Source organism: Maylandia zebra, linkage group LG12, assembly GCF_041146795.1.
Source record: "Maylandia zebra isolate NMK-2024a linkage group LG12, Mzebra_GT3a, whole genome shotgun sequence".
NCBI lineage: Eukaryota > Metazoa > Chordata > Actinopteri > Cichliformes > Cichlidae > Maylandia > Maylandia zebra.
In genome coordinates, this window is record NC_135178.1 from 20,102,324 (window position 1) to 20,120,284 (window position 17,961).

Sequence of the window (17,961 nt, forward strand, 5' to 3'; positions counted from 1 at the left end):
TATTTAGAGAAGTTAGAGGGGAAAAAAATGAAAGCACATACACCCCAAAAAAATTAAACCAAAATCATTTAATTACCCCAAAGCAGCATGCACAAGTCATTAACATTTAGATCAATAATTAATGGAGACAATTCAGTGTTTCAAATTACAAAAGGCACAGTGTGAGTCGTTTCAGTCCTCCCTGAGCAGACTTTGCTCGCCTGATTTCATTATCCAACCACAGGAACTCTGTGGGTAGTAGTCAAGTGGAACAAAGGTTACAGCTGATTCTTGTAAAAAAAAAAAAAATAGTGCATAAATAGTTGTAGTTGTAATTTTTCAGACCGGCCGCAGCATCAGGTCTACGTAACACGAATCTTGCCAAACTCTGTAAGAAGTGCAATGATAAGGAAGATGACATAGAAAATGAGGAGAAAGATGCCATAGGCCCGACCCAAGTGGAAGCGGCACAGTGGAACGATGACAAAGGACAGGACCAAAGACAAACCCAGAGATCCTGCAAGAATCCATGTCAGCAAACCTTCTGGTTCAACCTGAGAAGGAACAAGAACAAAGGCTTATTATCTTCATAGTGTCTGAAACAGGCTCGTGTAGCTTGGGTTAGATTACGCTGCATCTTAGAGGAAATTACCTGCACGTCGGCATGTGTTTGGAGCATTTGCACCAGACATCCTAAACCCACTCCAAACAACATGTCTGAAGGAAGTAAGAGTCAAGGATACTAAAAGCCTCTTTTATACATGCATGATAGGTGTTGTTTTACAGAGAGTCACAAAAACAAGGATACTGAAAATGATGCCTCCAAAGCAGGCAGATATAGCCATCCGTGGGTAACCCTGCCGAGCGATGGTGATGTCAGAAAAGCAGTCTGAAAATAAGAGACAATTTTTTTTTTAAACAACTAAAGTTACATATAGTATGTTTTTGGAGAAAAATACTGAATGAAGTTTTTAAGCATTACCTCCAATGCTGTTTCCCCAGGCCAACAGAGTCAATCCCAGCACAGTGTTGCTCAGACGCAGCACAACCCCGAGCATGTGCAGAAGACTGACTACTTCAGAGGCCGCCGCACTGATCAACACTGCACTCACCACAAACCCCAAAAGAGCAAAGAACTGGGAGGGGAGGGGAAGGACAAGAAATTTACAAACAAGTATCATCATAGCATAAATGTAAAGACCTGTGATGTAGCTTTAATCTTGAATCAATATGAGAAACTCAAATATTTTAAGCCACCTTAGAAGCTTGATGGCAGTGTTGCTAAAACAAAACCAGCAGTTACCGGATATCCATCAGCCTCAGCTGTACTTAATTTGTGTTAATTAGCAGGCAGGTGCAGAGGGGGGGGGGGGCTAGAGGGGCTTGAAACTGATATGTGCCAACTACTGCACCACTGTCCCACTTGGCTACAGTATTACAAAAAGGAGTAATCATCATCATCATCACACTTAGTCCACACACACACACACACACGCACTTACTGAGTGATATCTTGGAGGACAGTCATTGCTGGTTGAGCAGAAGACAATAGCAGAAACAAAAAGTCCCAGCAGGAGAAACAGCAGCCAGAGGGGAAACTGCCCTTGGATCATATAATTTCCATCTGATAAATTAAAAAGAAAATAATTTAATCATATGCTTATTTTGATTAAGACTAGGACTTCAAGCTGCTTCTGTTGTAAAATGTTAAGCACTTACATGCTCCAGACTGGAAGACGAGCACACACACCAGAGGAGCAGTGATCAGGTGGAGGCAGTTTAGGGGGCGTCTCCAGTTTCTGTCTTCTTTGTCAGGGTCAACCACAGGGATACAGAGCAGCAGCAGCACTTCCAGAGGAGTCTGATGGGTTCAGACCAAGAACCACAGAATAATTTACTTTAATTTACATTGAAAGACAAGTTTTGACTGGATTTCACTTAAGTCTGTGAACCAGTACCTTGAATACTTTAAGGACTTTCCACTTCCATGATTTCCTCCTCCACCTACGGTTGTCGACTGGATTCAAAGAGCTCAGCAGGATCTGACTTGTAGACTCAGAGTAGGGCAGAAGTGGTCGATACTCTGACTCTGCAACACACAGGTGTAAATTATGATCTGTCACTCAGGAATGTGCTGCAGTAAATTTACTTTTGGGTTTATTTTTTGTTTGTTTTTTGTTTTTTTAAATGGAGGCTGCTGCATTCCTACCATACTCCTGATGAATACTCCTGCCTGTCAGACAGGGAACGTCATCATCTGATGAGTCAGACGAATGAAAGTCTGCTTCAAAGAAAAACAAAAACAAAAAAACAACATCACTTGGAACTGTGTGGTTTTTATTTGTCTGTGTGTAAGAGTGTGTGTTTATATATCCAACCTGGAACATGTGTAACATTCTGGACACTCGTGTTGTCAGAATACTTTTGCCGGTTGTAAATGAACGCACTGATGATAACAATCACGACGTACAGGACGTAGAGGCCAAGGTACCCTAGAAAAAAGAAAGAAAGATATTATAGTAAAGACATGTAGGGATGATGAACATTACACACAAGCAAGCACACACACAGAGACATGTTTTCCAACTAATTAAACCTAGTCAAGACTAGTTTTAATTAACCTCTTCTTTTTGGCCCTGTGGGTTTCACACCTAAGCTGTAAAAACCAGACCAACGACATAGCCGCTGATCTGGCTCACGATCAATCACATTTCACAGGATATTGCAATTTGTGAAGAGCAGAAAGAAGGTGTTAAGTTTACTTGTCATTAGTGGTAAAAACTAATGAGGACTAAAGGCTCACACACAGTCGTATTCAGGACAAATTAATCAAATTTACCACCATGCCATGTTTGAGATCAGGAGTATTATGACTACAGATGACTAATGATCACGTGTTTAATTACGCTAAGATGTTTGTGTGGTTCTCGTAAGAAACAAAAGTCATTTTTCTAACAGCCCACTGACTGACACTCAGACAAAAGTCAGAAGCAGAATAACAAAAGTGAAAATGAATGAGCTGTCGAGTCTAGTCAGGATTCACTGATGGCAAATTAGAACAAATGTAAAGATTTAAAATTATAATATTTGTTCAAAATTCAATGAGAAGCTTTCTAAAACCGGACCAACAAAGAAAAATCGAGAGGTCAAATAGGATGCATAATTAATGCAAGACCATGTGTGCGTGTGTCGCTGTATACCCAGTGTTTCTCCCAGCGTCACAGTTCCTCTGTACAATATGAGGAAAGTCCAAAACACTGCAACCATGTAGAAGATGACATCGCGCAGAAATGGACGAGAAGCTACAGCAAAAGGCTTGACCAGCGCCACGCTGCCAGCAACTACTGTAGTAACAAATATCCCGGCTCCTGGAAAGGCAAACAGGCTGTCACATCTCAAGGCGTTTTTAAAATTTATTTACATATCGGTGTGAGCGTGCGCGAGTCTGTGCCTACCAAATAAGGCTCCGACAGCCAACCCCGCTGTGTGCGGGTGGGAAAATGCTGCAATGGCACTGAAGATGTCAGGAGCTCCATTACCAAGAGCCAGAAATGTCACACCCTGATCACAGGCAGCAGTCAAGGAAAATATTCTTCTCAGAAACTATAATATAAACAGTGTGCAAAAGTTTTGAGCCTCCCCTTATTTCTTTATTTTTTGGCTTCCAAGGAGCCAGACTTTCTCGTAATCTGGTTTTGAGCAATAGCTCTCCAGACTTTTTGAAGGCATTTCTAAGTATTTCTTTGAACATTTGCTGCTTTTACACTCATTTTCAGTCCAGTTCTTGTACTGATACTTTTCAGTAGAGTGAGTGTTTTTTGTGATATTGATAGAAAAAAAAAAAAAAAAAAAAAAAAAAAAAAAATTGGTTTCCACTGTGTGTAAAAGTATTCATGGCGTCAACATTATTAGAGCAGTGTAGAATTGCACAAACTCAGTTATTTCTCATCTTCTAGTCTGTATTTCCATACATTTCAATAAATAGCTGCACACTTCCAAAGAAGTGAAAAAGAAACAAAAAAAAGGTAGATCAATAATTTTGCCCAGTACTGTATATTCTAATATTTAACAGTCTAAGAGGTCAAACAGAAACTTCAGACTGCAGCCCATGGGTAGTGTTCAGGCGATGGAGAGAAAGGATACGGCCACATTGTGGGTGAGGCGCAGACTGGAGGAGATGGCAGACAGGTTGGGACAGAAGCTGGAGAGAGGGGGAAAAATAAATACAATTCAATAATCTTATTGAGAAAACAAAATAATTTAATACCTCAATTTACAAAAAAGCTATGTCTCAATAGATACTTTTCACTGAACACACAACAGCTTCTTTGCAGTAGTGTGTAAAGTGAAGTGGGTAGGTTTAAAAATAAATAAATAAATAAATAAATAAAAAACAGAAGCAACAGTTCTTTCTTTGAGGAAATCTCACAATCTTGCAACAAAAGTGAAACAGTAGTGAAAACTCCACTCATGTGACTTTTCTTTGCACGACCATTTCGCTGAAACCATGATGTGTGTGTGTGTGTGTGTTGAATAACACCAGCAACACTTACAACTTAGAGGCAGTAAGTCCCAGAATAATAAACAAAAAGAAGAGCCATATAATCTGTGGAGAAGCAGAAAAAAAGACAGCAGTTGTTGGTTTGTGAGGTAAAAACTATTGTTTAAAGAAAAGAAAAAAAAAAAAAAAAAAAAAAAAAAAAAAGGTGTGAGTGCCTTTACATTTACAAACATGACACTGACTACATTGGTCATATTGTCCCTGACCACAGATTTCTCTTTTAGGTTTCATTTGCAGATTCTCACTTACACTGTTTTTAACCAAACACTTCAGTTAATCCCATTTAAGACTTTGGGTATCTTGCAAACAGGGGAACTGGAAAATATCCACCATTATGAAAACACATTTAGCTAAAGCAAAAAGCTGATTGTTTTTCTAGTTCTGTTGAAGCAAAGTTTACTTCCTCATGTGAGTTTTATGTTGATTCACAAACAGTAACCAAGCCCAAAAACAGAAGCACCTAACACCTCTCACCCACATTTAAAAAACGGTTTAGCTCACAAGGTAAAAAGGTGACCAATATGTTATAAGGATAATACCACCTGGTCTCTCCCAGCTTAATTGTTATAGAAATAATATAGAAATAACTCAGAGTCTTACACAGAAAGAGATGGTGAGTGGTGTGAGGTTGGGAGGCAGCAGACAGAAGGCCACTTCAAGGTAATTGATGAAGCCATCTTCCATTGAACAGTCTGGTGTTTTCTTCACGAATGCACAGCGGTCTGCAACGCTGTAGTTCATCACCAAGTCGCACTGCACACACACACACACAGTTATCTAAATGGCTCAACATTTTCACGCAATCATTTGTGGCTTAAACAGTGGAACAACAACATGTGCATCTCTTTCGTAATGACTGATGAAGGTGAGTGTACCATTCATTTATTTTTGTGTTTAAGATAAGATAAAACTTTATTAATCCCTCGAATAAGAATACAAGTGAAGAGGCACTACAGCTTAGTTGTCCCCCCTCCTTTGTCCTCCTGTTTCCCCTCCCTTTCCCCTCCAGAGAGGAGTTAAACAGTCTGATGGCGTGTGGGACAAAGGAGTTTTTAAGTCTGTTGGTTCTTGTCTTTGGAAGAAGCAACCTGTCACTGAACAGACTCCTCTGGTTGTTTGTGGCCGTGTGCAGAGGATGCCCAGCATTGTTCATAATGTCCAGCAATTTTTTTAGTGTCCTTTTCTCTGCCACTGTCACCAGAGTGTCCAGCTTCATGCCGACCACAGAGCTAGCCTTCCTGATCAGTTTTTCCAGCCTGGATGAGTCCTCCTTTGCTGTGCTGCTCCCCCAGCACACCACAGCATAGAAAAGTACTCCAGCAACCACTGACTGGTAAAACATCCTCAGGAGCTTCCTGCAGATGTTAAAAGACCTCAGCCTCCTGAGGAAGTACAGTCGGCTTTGGGCTTTTTTATACAGGTGCTCTGTGATGCATGACCAGTCCAGTTTGTTGTCCACCCACAGCCCGAGGTACTTGTTGACCACCTCCACCTCCTCTCCCTCTATCTGAACCGGCTTTATACATTATATACTTTTTAGATATATTTAGGCTTTATATATTTGAATATGAATGAAATCACACTACAAATCCATCTGAATATAAGTAATAATAATAATAATAATAATAATAATAATAATGGATTGCATTTATTTGCCTTTTCTAGGCACCCAAAGCGCTTTACAATTCCACTGTGGTGAAGGCAAGCTACAAGTTGTAGCCACAGCTGCCCTGGGGCAGACTGACAGAAGCAAGGCTGCCATATCGCGCCATCGGCCCCTCTGGCCAACACCAGTAGGCGGTAGGGTCAAGTGTCTTGCCCAAGGACACAATGACCAGGACAGAGAGAGCAGGGGGATCGAACCGGCAACCTTCCGGTTACAGATGAGCTTCCCAATCCCCTGAGCCACAGGTGGAACATGGGCGCTACATTTTGATACAACAACAACATCATCATCTAACAGCACTGAGATGCATGCAATCATGATATAAGGTGATAAATAACAAATCACCAGAAAGCTCTTTAATTTTGGATCACTGCTTACAGTGGGCCTGCATACCAAGAGACCACATTAACAAATTTGTCTTATCACACACACACACACACACACACACACACACACACACACACACACACACACACACACACACACACACACACACACCTCTAACGGAGGTGTAACTTTGATGCAATCCAAGTCTACTCATCACCTTTACAGAAATAGATTGTGATAAACTGATATTGTCCAGATGATTATTTGCACATTTCGTTAAAATTCAGTCTAGTACAACGCCAACCACTACAACCTTAGCAATAAACAGACACCTGAATTCACCTTTACTGGAAAACGTAAAAAACAAGACTTGCCATACAAGTTTCCTTAAGGCAACATATATGGCATACCTTTTCAGCGTAACTGCATGTGACGAGTGAAACTGCTAAACTGTAACAAATAAAATGACGAAGGGGGTCAAGAATTGAGTGAAATAATATAGTTTTTAAAAAGAAACTAGAGGATGAGGCTCACTTAATTCAGATCCCGACTTAACCATTTCCGCTTGTGACAGCTGATGGCCCTGGGTATTTCGTATTTTCACAAAAACTGTGGACCGATGGGAGTCCTGAGTATGGGATGCTTTACCTGAGCTAAACCTGTCTTGATGAGGAGTGGTAAACTGCAGTGTGTATTATGCTTGGCATGAAGGCTCGATTTACTTGATTTAAATCAGACACCTACATTCCCTAATCAGAATGAGATGTCAGATCAAATTTTGTGTATGTTTTTCATCCACTGCAAAACAAGAAAAAGCACACCACCCACCCATGCAGAGGTCCTTCTGTATACCACACACATTCAGTGCTCTTTTCAGCTTTGCACTGAGGGTCTATAGTTTACTGACGGATGTGAACCAAGGCGATCAAACTTGACTTACGCCCTTAGCTTTCGCTAATCATGTGACAGGTGAAAAAAAAAACTAACCAAAAAAAAAAAACCTTTGCTGACCTGAACCAGAAAACAAGCAGCTGACGAACACCTGATAATAAAATACAGCACTCACAGATAACACGCTCATTTCCAAGCAAAAGCAAAGAAAAACATTTCACTGACCTCATCATTGTTGTTGTTTTCAGACCAACGTCCAGCCATTCCAACCCGGACACCAGACTCGTTTCGTAAAAGCTCTGAGCCCGAGGTGAGCTGCCAGCCACACGGCAGCACCACGAAAAGTGGCAAGAAAATACCGCAAAACATGATTCACTTTATCCCGGAGCCAGTTCCATTCTGCTGGGAAGCTAACAGGACATCCGTGGGCTGGTTTACTCTTTTAATTCCCGGGCGGTTAGCCTAAAAATTAAGTCGAAGATCTCAAAAACATGTCCCGGTTGTCGTATTTGTTACTGGTCTTAAATAACTTGTTTTCAAGCGTTCACACAGTCTAAGCTCAGATTCAATCCCGTTGAACATTTTGTACACCTTACTCTAAAACTCCTCCCACTGCTTTCCCAATCAGACATGTGCCACGTTCACGGACTCCTCGTAAACCCAGAAGAAGCAAAGGAACGAGTGCTGGAATGCAGACAGCAAAAGGTAAACGGCAAATACGAGGCTGTTAAAATACGTTAATATGTGTATTTAAAAGCTTAGTTTATTAGAGGTCTATACTCCAGAGAACCAGCCTATTCATTTATTGCCTCTATAATAGACATTTGTTTATGGTCTATATTTTTTGACTCATTTGAGCTACCCTACAAAGTCCTGATGTGCTAAACATCTCGTGTATTTCATGACGTATCTCATGGATGGCCTCTTTTAGCTCCAAAGAGGCAGGAAATCACACAAAAAACCGATCGGTTTTCTGCCCCGTCTTGTTTCAGGTTGCCTTGCAGTGTTCGAATGTCTGATATAACTTCCTGTTTGCAAAAATCATATTGAACATCTAAATTTGCAAAAAAAAAATTGTACAGAAAACAAGTGCAACAATATGTTTTCAGAGTAAAAAGTATTTATCGCCATTAGAAAAAAAAACATTTCGCACCCACTCCCACCTCGATATATATCAACATATTTTAAAAAGGGGTGTTGGATATTGTTTGGGTGTTTATTTTATGTTTTTGCTGTGTATCACATGGAGCAATGTTCATTTTTGAAAATAAAAAGCACAGTGACTCAGTAAACTCACAGTTCAAGTCACTACAGTTTAATGAATATCAGAAAATTGCGTTAAAACTGCCAAGTTTTTACTGTTTTAAAGTTTATACATCAATATGTATGTGCAGGTTTTCCAGCAGTACAGTAAGGCAGTGTGTATGAACCTGGTCAGTCAGGGCCTGTTTTGCTTATGATGTGAAGTTAATCTCTGGGCTGCTGATCATTTGCCTTTATTTAAAAAACTACATTTAACTGTGGGAATTCACATTTCAATTTACTGTCCAGTATTTACTCTGATACTGAAGACACAACCCATTCTCCATTTTATTTACATGCCTATTCAAGACCGAATTTCATTTTTAATGAAACATGATTTCAGTCATCCACAAAAACACAAACAATAATATAGCAGACAATAAATCTGTTTGTCACCAAGACAGACCGCAGGGCTCAGCAGTGACTCAGTGATTCTTCAGCCCTGTATCGACTGGTCAAAGACTAAAGCAGCATCAAGTGAAGTGTTGGAATCATAGTGACCTCTTCTCTGGTTCCTTGCCACGGGACACAAGTCCTGTTCGCACCACCTGGAAAATAAAAAAAAAAAAGTGACAAAAAAACAATGATAAATAGTAACAAAATTATAGTGCATTTTTAAAAAATATTTTAGACAACTGCAAATTTACATTTTTTTTTTTTTTTTTACCTGAGAGCTGCATAGGTGTCAGATGGAGAAGCTCCTTTCCAACATGCGTGATCAATAAGAAGGGCTCCTGATAACAGAGTTGGGAATGATAACAAGGTGCATAGAGGTAAATGTGTTTATTGTTTGAATGTTTGGCCACGATAACAGTACAGCTGACTGATTACATTACTGACTTAGAAGTTTGTTAGACTGAAAGATGTCAGCTTAAGCTTATGTTTTCAAAATGCTGATTTAGTTAATAACTTAATTACAAACTCAAAAAGCTGAAAAAAAAAGCAGAAAACATTTTAGTGAATATTTGACTTACGCTTAAAATTATTTATAATTATTTTTATGTTGATCAGCTAACCTGTAAATTAACTCATAGCTGCAGCTCTGGTGTGTGTGTGTGTGTGTGTGTGTGTGTGTGTGTGTGTGTGTGTGTGGTATACACCTGTGTAGATGCGAGCCAGGCTGTATGCCAGGTCTCTTGCTGCTAGCTCCAGGTAGCTGGGTGCTCTGGTTGCTGCTACCTGAACAAACTCTTCCAGCTCGCAAAGAGCTCCGCCCACTGCTGTCACAGCTGGGGCCAATGAGGAAACGCTGGAGGCGCCAGCCAGCAGAGACTATAACACAAAGAAAACACGCGCACTTCACATTTTTGTTCTGCTCAGTCACAAAGAAGATTTTTTCATTAAACTTGCTTTGACCTTGGTATGGCTGAAGTAGGCATGAAGAACCATCCCTGAGCTACGAGCCACACACCGCAGCACATCCAGAGACAAAACATTTGTGGTACCTTCCCATATGCTCAAAACCTGGAAGAGGAAGAGATAAGTTAGTCTTTCACTCTTTTTTGTAAATCTCAAGCTATCACACCTCTAGTATCAAACTCACCTGTGCATCACGGAGTATTCCAGGCAAGCCAGTATCCTCGATGTATCCCTGGCCACCAAAGCTTTCCAAACCCTCCGACACCACAGCCACAGCCTGAGACAAACACAACACTGAAACAATCAGACAATCAAAACAGGCAAATAACAGCTAACGCTAGCATTCACACAAACTGTTCACCTGCTTCCCAGTGTACAGTTTGACGACCGGAGTGAGCAGCCGGAGAAGGTGAGCATCGTGCTCGGTTGCCACTCCACTTTCTTCTCGGCCCAACAGACGACACACATCCATCACCAGAAGAAAGGCCCCTCGAGACTCTACCTGTAGTGTGAGAAGCATGTGTCCTGAAGCATGACAGAAAACACTGTGTGGAGTTTGTTCACCCCCTGCCAGCTTACCTCCATTCTAGCAAGAGTCTGCATGTGCAGTGGGTGGTCTTTAAGAAGCTTTCCAAAGGTAGTGCGCCGAGTGGCATAGTCACGAGCTAACTGGAGCACCCTGTGAAGACACACAGTTACACAAATGTTTAACCAGCTTACTCATGCTGTGCTTTAAGAAATCAGCACAGATTCAAGTGTGGTAGTAGGAGCGGTGTCCTGCCTTCTCATAGCGGCTGCTGCAGAGACGCTGTTGTGGATCCTGGTTATGGTCAGCATATTAGCTATGGAGGACACACCTCTCCCCTCCTCTGAGAGCTGTTGAGGAAAACAAGTTTTCAAAGATTTGGACACATTATAGAAAAAAAAATTACAAGGAACATGGCTTGTCTTGTTTCTCTAACAGTGAAGGTTGGTGGAGTGGACCATAAACTGCCTGAAAATGTCCATACCTTTAAACAAAAATGTTGGATGATTTCCCTCACAGTGATTAATTACACTTTTGCCATATAACCATGTGTTATATAGCAAAAGTGTAATCACACTGTGACAAATTTCTGTAAAAATTCTCCCCCAGCAGGGTAATGCAGGATTTGTGGTACCACACTCGTGTCCCCCATGCTTAAGTGTTCTGTGTATGCACCCTACACAGCTGTGCTTGTGTTACAGTCCAAAAAGGCCAAGATTATGAGCTTGACACATATAGCGCTATGAGTGAGTCCAATTCTGAGCTTTTAAAAAGTGGGCCTGAACAGGAAAGGGAGCAAACATTATTGAAAAGTCAACCAAAAGAAAACAGCAGGAGAACCGCAGTCATTGTTTGCAGTGGACACTTTTCCTTATTTTTAACACTCAGTTTCACTTCAGCTTTCTTTATGTTGTAACTTTGGTCTTCCCCGCAGCTAGCTGAAGGCCCAACAACAGCAAGAACAGACCAGCTGTTCCACATATTGGTCACAATATGCCTCCTGCTGACAGTAAACAAATGCAACATGTAAGTGACTGAACACAAAGCTCTGTGCAGGACAGGCACGCAACCATGCTTGTTCCTTAATGCCCCCCACCACACTGCAAACGCTAGTCAGAAACCTACACGAGAAGCACAACAAAGAATCCGAGGGATTGACACCACCTCAAAAATCCCCACAACCCAATGTCAATTGGTATCCACAGGTTGCACAGGAGCAAGCCTGATCCAAAGAGGCTTACATGAATCAACGAATTTACAACATCCTGGTGTCTGGAGAAGAGCCAGAGACAAGTCAATGCTACTTTAGAGGCAAAGTAGTAAAAGGAAAAAATTAATCTGTTCTTACCAACAACGAATGCAGATCTCTACTTCTTGTTTTGGTTTGCTGTTTTTTCTGGGCTTGTTTTGCTTTAAATGATTCTCTCATATTAATTTAGCTGCAGCCATTCACAGCTCATCATCTCATGCTGACTGAATGCTACCTGCCCGAGTGCTGCCGCTGGAGCTGCAAGCAGCTGGCACTCTCATGAGTTACACATCTCAAAAAGTTTCTGAGGATTCAGTGGGTTAAGTGCTACAAAAGTTGATTTGTGTTTTTACAAAGCACAGTGTGTACTTTTTTGTTACTGAGGAGTGGCAAATAAAATCACTGTGAATTTTTCCACCTAGCACACAAATGCAGGAATGGTTCCGCTTATCATTGCTGCACATAACTTGTTTTTGTGTGTGTGTGTTTAAGCAATTGCTCATATCTGCACAGATAGGAGACAAAGCCTATAGTTTGTCAATAAATTGTTATATCCAATGACCCAGCATGTGTAACTGACCCTGCGCGCTGGCAGGCCGTCCAGCAGCAGCTCAGCAGTCGGCATTTGGCGTGTCCCCAGCTTGTCCTTCAGTCGCTGAACCTCAATACCCCTCAATCGGCCATCCTCATCTCGACTCACCTCCGCATAGAAGAGAGACAAACCTTTGCTACCCTGTGGGACAGAGAACAGCAGTCAATTATATCACTCTACAATTCATTGACAATGCTTTGTGACCGATGTCAGCAGTACTGGTATGGTTGCTCCGGTTTTGTCCTGCACTCTGGCCAGTGTAAGAGTCATGTCTGCGTCCGTAGCAGACGTGAACCACTTGAAGCCGTGGAGCTTGTAGGAACCATCTGTTTGTGGAACAGCCACCGTCTCAGTGCCGCTGGCTGAGGACAATGAAAACAACTCATGAAGCATTACAACAGTTACTCTTGTTCTGCATGACAAAGCGGGAAAAAAGTATGCAAACAAAGAATCTCCTCCACAGATATCTGATCCCTTGAAAAGCAAAATTACAACACTGTTGTACTGCAGCTCTTAATTTATAGATTGAATCTGGGACTGATAAATGCAGAAAACAGTGTCACTACTTACCCACATCAGAGCCTCCCTGTCTCTCTGTCATCCACTGTCCGGATGTCCAGAAGCGTTCTGGATGGCGGGTGGTCAAACGACTGTAGGCGTCTTCTACTGGCCACGAAACACCTAAGGACTTCTCATACACAAATCCAAACAATCATTCACTGTGCTTACAAGGAAAAACAGAACTGGGGTAAGCAAGTCAAAAATATGTGTACATTCACTACTATACAGCCATAACAGCAAAATATAGAGTTTTATTCAGTTGCTCATCAATCTAATATACAGTTCCCTCAAGTACATGCTGCTGTTTTAAACAAAAGCTGGCACATTTTACTTTTTTTTTATTAATATTATCAACATACACTGTGCAAACTGATTGGAAGGCAAATTCTCCTTAACACAAACAGGAAAATAAACAGCAAAAATATAATCTCTCTATAAAAGAGATAAATAACACAATAAAAGATAATACAAATATACAATATAAAAGGAAATAGGGTGCAAAATGCATATAGTGCAAACTGTTCCAGATATGGCTATGATTATGTGGTTCCTCAGCCAGTTAAAACAATTTTACTGGGGTGACTTGATGGACTGATTAAATTCTTGTATAACTTTTGAGATGAAACTGTCTCTGAGCCTTTAGTCTCAGCATGAAATTGTCTGTAGCGTTTGACGGATGGGAGGACGATGAATTTATATTCTTAAAATGCCAATGTTTTAAACTACATTGGCTACAATATTCTTCACTTAATTCAGTTTTAAATGATTGGAGGTAAATCCCATTACTAGTTCTGTTGTTCTAATCAGTTTGGCTTACAGGACACTGTATTAGTCATGTTATTCACTTCTTTAAACACACCTGGATAACTTTTGCAGCTCCGTCGGTCATAGCAAGAGGACAGGTGTAGAGGCCAGATGAGGGAGAGAAAAGATACAGCTTGCTCATCTGGTACACACGACTAGGAAACACATACATACACTTTTTGGAAGATGACAAAAACACGTTACTGAAGTGAAATAAGACACATGAGCTAAACCGAAAAAAGGAAGTGCAACGGTCTTCTAACCTCCACTCGCCAAATGACCTCTCATAGCCAATGGCAACGAGTCCTTCCTGCGCTGACAGGTCTTTCATGCGTTTCCAAGCATGGGAGGTCACAATGTGATCCACTCGGCGACCCCAGGGATCAAAGTGCACCAACCGTGGAGGATTGACCTCACACTCTCTACCCCAGCCATCCACCTCCTTTGCCACGTGTTCTCCAAATGCACACAAGTCTGAGAGAATCACCTGTAGACAAATTTATACACATACTATTCACACAAATACACACACACACACATATACATACATGTATATATAAATTTTGTACTAATGTATGGTGACCTTGAGGGTCTTTAAAGGTGCTTATTATTACACACAATATATCGCAGACCTTATGAAACAGATCTCAGCCTGTTTACCTGATAGGACAGCTCCTCCCTGGCTTTTTAATAGTAACAAAGACCAAAGTCAAACTCTTATTGCTTTTTATACACTCAACAAAAATATAAACGCAACACCTTTGTTACTGCTCCCATACCCCATGGGATGGACGTAGAGACCTAAAATTCATTCCAGATACACAATATAACCATCCCTCCCAAACAGGGGTCACAAATCAGTCCAAATGTGTGGTAGTGGGCACATCTGCTATATTGAGATAATCCATCCCACCTCACAGGTGTGCCACATCAGGATGCTGATCTGACATCATGAGTAGTGCACAGGTGTACCTCAGACTGCCCACAACAAAAGGCCACCCTGGAATGTGCAGTTTTGTCTCACAGCAAAATGCCACAGATGCCACAAGCAATGAGGGAGCGTGCAATTGGCATGCTGACAGCAGGAATGTCAACCAGATCTGTCGCCCGTGCATTGAATGTTCATTTCTCAACCATAAGCCGTCTCCACAGGCGTTTCAGAGAATATGGCAGCACATCCAACCGGCCTCACAACCGCAGACCTCGTGTAACCACACCAGCCCAGGACCTCCACATCCAGCAGGTTCACCTCCAAGATCGTCTGAGACCAGCCACCCAGACAGCTGCTGGAACAATTGGTTTGCACAACCAAACAATTTCTGCACAAACTGTCAGAAACCGTCTCAGGGACGCTCAACTGCATGCCCGTCGTCCTCATCGGGGTCTTGACCTGACTCCAGCTCGTCGCCGTAACAGACTTGTGTGGGCAAATGCTCACATTCGATGGCGTCTGGCACGTTGGAGAGGTGTGCGCTTCACGGATGAATCATGGTTCACATTGTTCAGGGCAGATGGCAGCTGAGAATGTCCCAGTTCTTGCATGGCCAGCATACTCACCGGACATGTCACCCATTGAGCATGTTTGGGATGTGCTTGACCGGCGTATACGACAGCGTGTACCAGTTCCCACGAATATCCAACAACCTCGCACAGCCATTGAAGTGGAGTGGACCAACATTCCACAGGCCACAATTGACAATCTGATAGACTCCATGCGACGATGTGTTGCACTGCATGAGGCAAATGGTGGTCACACCAGATACTGACCGGTTCTGGGTCCCCAGACCCCCAATAGCGCAAAAAACTGCACATTCCAGGGTGGCCTTTTGTTGTGGGCAGTCTGAGGTACACCTGTGCACTACTCATGATGTCAGATCAGCATCCTGATGTGGCACACCTGTGAGGTGGGATGGATTATCTCAATATAGCAGATGTGCCCACTACCACACATTTGGACTGATTTGTGACCACTGTTTGGGAGGGATGGTTATATTGTGTATCTGGAATGAATTTTAGGTCTCTACGTCCATCCCATGGGGAATGGGAGCAGTAACAAAGGTGTTGCATTTATATTTTTGTTGAGTGTAAAATGAATTTGTGCTGGTGCAACAAAACTTAAGGAAAAATATGCACTACATATGTAACACTGTGCATATACCCAACACTTCTTTCAAAAAGAAAACAAGTTATGAGCACATTAAAAAACAACAACAACAAAAAACACATTATAATATAGTAATATACACCTAATATGGACATTGTTATTTAATGGGCCTGTTGTTCTTGCTCTAAAACTGGTAGTATGACACCCTTTCTTGGGAAAAACATGTAACCCCTGCTCACCTCCTGGGGTATGTGTCTCTTCAGATATCCTCTGAGCAAGGCATCTTCTACAAATGGGTTCTTCAGCACTGGGTTTTCCTGAAAGAAAGGCCCTATCCTGGCTCGGGTGAACGGCAGGTAGCCTGCTGCCTCCCACAGCTGTTCTTCATTGGATCTTCTTCTGCCTGGCTCAGCTACAGAAGCTGATCTGACGTGGATCAGTGGTCGAGGTGAAGGAATGACACACCACAACCTGCAGGAGCCTCCGGCTACACGTCGGCTCAGGAGGGCTGAGGACACTGACATGGCCCAATACCTTCAGTCTGAGGTCTGACTAGGGAGTCAACACAATGCCATTAGAGCAGGGACAGGTGACATTTAGATAAAGGCAGGAATGTTTCAGTTTTTTTAAATGGGGTGGCACGGGGCTGGTGAGTGGCGTCCAAGAACTAGTTGGGATCAGGTAAAAAAAAAAAAAAAAAAAAAAAGTGAGTTATAATAATTTTAATTTGCACAGACCTCCTTCTCCATAGACATCTATCTGCAAATACAGTAATAACAAAATACAAGCCACATTGAAGCACAAGAAGTAAGGTAACAAGCTAATAAAAATGAATCTGGATAAAACTGTTAATGGGTGTCATTTTTAGATATAAATAAGGGGGTCTCACACATCCTTTGTTTAGAGTTTGCAAAGTAAGCGACAGTAGTGGACCAAACCAATGTGAAGTACAAGAGGGGAAGTCCATCTTTCAAATTAAATCATTATTTTCCATTAATATGTAAACCAGTAGCATTCACGGGATGTAATAATATTTAAGCTCAAATAGTTACTTTGAAGCAATAAACTAATGGCAAGGACAAGTTGTATTGAAGTATTAAAGAGGACAACGGCACCCTCTGGGCAATGCCACCCCAGTGCCCTTTAGCACCACCCCTGGTCCACCCAGAGGCAGAACAGCATTCAGCTGAAAGCAATTTCTGTATATTTGGTTTTTACTTATTACTCAGAAAACAGGCGCATTTTTACTGATTTACTGATTCCAGATAGGATTAGCTTCTTTGTTTCTCCATTGCTGATACTTATTTCTTTATGTAAATTTATCTAGCTGGCTTGCAGACCATGGAGAAGACTGACAACCAAAGAAATGGGTCAAAGTTCATCTGGTTGCGTCGTTGCCTTTGTGCAGATATTATCTTACCGCTTGTATTCCAGGGTTTCCTTTATATTATTTAAATATATTTAAATATTAAACAGAGGCATATACTTGCTATCCTCTTCTTGAAACCCTTTATCATAACGCGTACTCTTCACACTCCAACCCGACAACAACACAGCAGTTAGCAATGACGTTCAACAAAGTTGTGAGCGCTTTATTCACGGGCAAGCTTACACAGACAACGCTGAATTAGTTTCAAATGAAACTTAAAAGCTTCCTAAATATCAAAGATATAGCTGCTAGCAGTCATCTTACCAAACGTTTTCCCAGCTGCGTTCACGTTCACGGCGGCAACTTAAGTTTCGCCTTCAAAATAAAAGTCTCTCCTCGTTTAAAGGTTCAAGTAGCACCTCCTGCTGCTACAGCAGCGACAAAAACAGCACGCAAACACACAGGTGACAAACACGTCTATCAAGGATCTATAGTGTATACAAAGGATAAAATATCGGGTATGATATGTTTATATAAATAAATATGTGTGGGACTAATAAAGGTTATCTTATATAAAACATCCCTTTTAGTTATGTTTTTTTGTAACTGCGTTGACGAGATGACTCAAAATAAACAAAGTGTTTACGTTCATTGTTAATTTTTTTTAAAGC

The 17,961-nt window shown here is 41.5% G+C and overlaps 2 protein-coding genes across 5 annotated transcripts; both read right to left on the reverse strand.

Moving 5' to 3' along the window:
* Nucleotides 1-49: 49 nt before the first annotated feature.
* Nucleotides 50-8,024, reverse strand: slc8b1 (solute carrier family 8 member B1). 2 transcript variants are annotated; one of them, XM_023155397.3, is made up of 15 exons: nucleotides 7,650-8,024; nucleotides 5,141-5,293; nucleotides 4,533-4,585; nucleotides 4,123-4,180; nucleotides 3,435-3,540; nucleotides 3,180-3,347; nucleotides 2,358-2,471; nucleotides 2,189-2,260; nucleotides 1,938-2,068; nucleotides 1,699-1,840; nucleotides 1,482-1,603; nucleotides 962-1,115; nucleotides 788-868; nucleotides 632-696; nucleotides 50-533 (listed from the first exon to the last, which is right to left on the reverse strand). In XM_023155397.3, exons 1-15 carry the CDS (start codon nucleotides 7,791-7,793, stop codon nucleotides 342-344), a joined length of 1,755 nt encoding a protein of 584 aa, XP_023011165.1. In that variant the 5' UTR covers nucleotides 7,794-8,024; the 3' UTR covers nucleotides 50-341. The 2 variants fall into 2 exon arrangements, with proteins under 2 accessions (XP_023011165.1, XP_004544573.1); XM_004544516.6 differs by having other exon boundaries at nucleotides 2,189-2,263.
* Nucleotides 8,025-8,717: 693 nt separating this feature from the next.
* LOC101478370 (acyl-CoA dehydrogenase family member 11) lies at nucleotides 8,718-17,755 on the reverse strand. Of its 3 annotated transcripts, none has more exons than XM_014414034.4 (15): nucleotides 17,615-17,755; nucleotides 16,161-16,473; nucleotides 14,081-14,304; nucleotides 13,873-13,972; nucleotides 13,023-13,140; nucleotides 12,672-12,814; nucleotides 12,441-12,593; nucleotides 10,867-10,961; nucleotides 10,665-10,764; nucleotides 10,447-10,587; nucleotides 10,270-10,362; nucleotides 10,083-10,190; nucleotides 9,827-9,998; nucleotides 9,394-9,460; nucleotides 8,718-9,274 (listed from the first exon to the last, which is right to left on the reverse strand). In XM_014414034.4, exons 2-15 carry the CDS (start codon nucleotides 16,443-16,445, stop codon nucleotides 9,163-9,165), a joined length of 1,911 nt encoding a protein of 636 aa, XP_014269520.2. In that variant the 5' UTR covers nucleotides 16,446-16,473; nucleotides 17,615-17,755; the 3' UTR covers nucleotides 8,718-9,162. The 3 variants fall into 3 exon arrangements, with proteins under 3 accessions (XP_014269520.2, XP_023011199.2, XP_076746944.1); XM_023155431.3 differs by having other exon boundaries at nucleotides 16,161-16,469; nucleotides 17,615-17,718; XM_076890829.1 differs by having other exon boundaries at nucleotides 16,161-16,588; nucleotides 17,615-17,697.
* Between the last annotated feature and the right edge of the window lie 206 nt (nucleotides 17,756-17,961).

Excerpts from the sequence above, each read along its gene's own strand:
- slc8b1 (XM_004544516.6), bottom strand. The coding sequence starts at position 7,793 with ATGTTTTGCGGTATTTTCTTGCCACTTTTCGTGGTGCTGCCGTGTGGC. Across the intron at positions 3,348-3,434 it reads GGCTGTCGGAGCCTTATTTG|GAGCCGGGATATTTGTTACT; the intron begins GTAGGCACAGAC and ends TTGCCTTTCCAG. Across the intron at positions 2,472-3,179 it reads GACGCTGGGAGAAACACTGG|GGTACCTTGGCCTCTACGTC; the intron begins GTATACAGCGAC and ends TCTTTTTTCTAG.
- LOC101478370 (XM_014414034.4), bottom strand. The coding sequence starts at position 16,445 with ATGTCAGTGTCCTCAGCCCTCCTGAGCCGACGTGTAGCCGGAGGCTCC. Across the intron at positions 13,141-13,872 it reads GAGCTGCAAAAGTTATCCAG|TCCTTAGGTGTTTCGTGGCC; the intron begins GTGTGTTTAAAG and ends GTGTATGAGAAG. Across the intron at positions 10,765-10,866 it reads GCAGCAGCCGCTATGAGAAG|GGTGCTCCAGTTAGCTCGTG; the intron begins GCAGGACACCGC and ends GTGTCTTCACAG.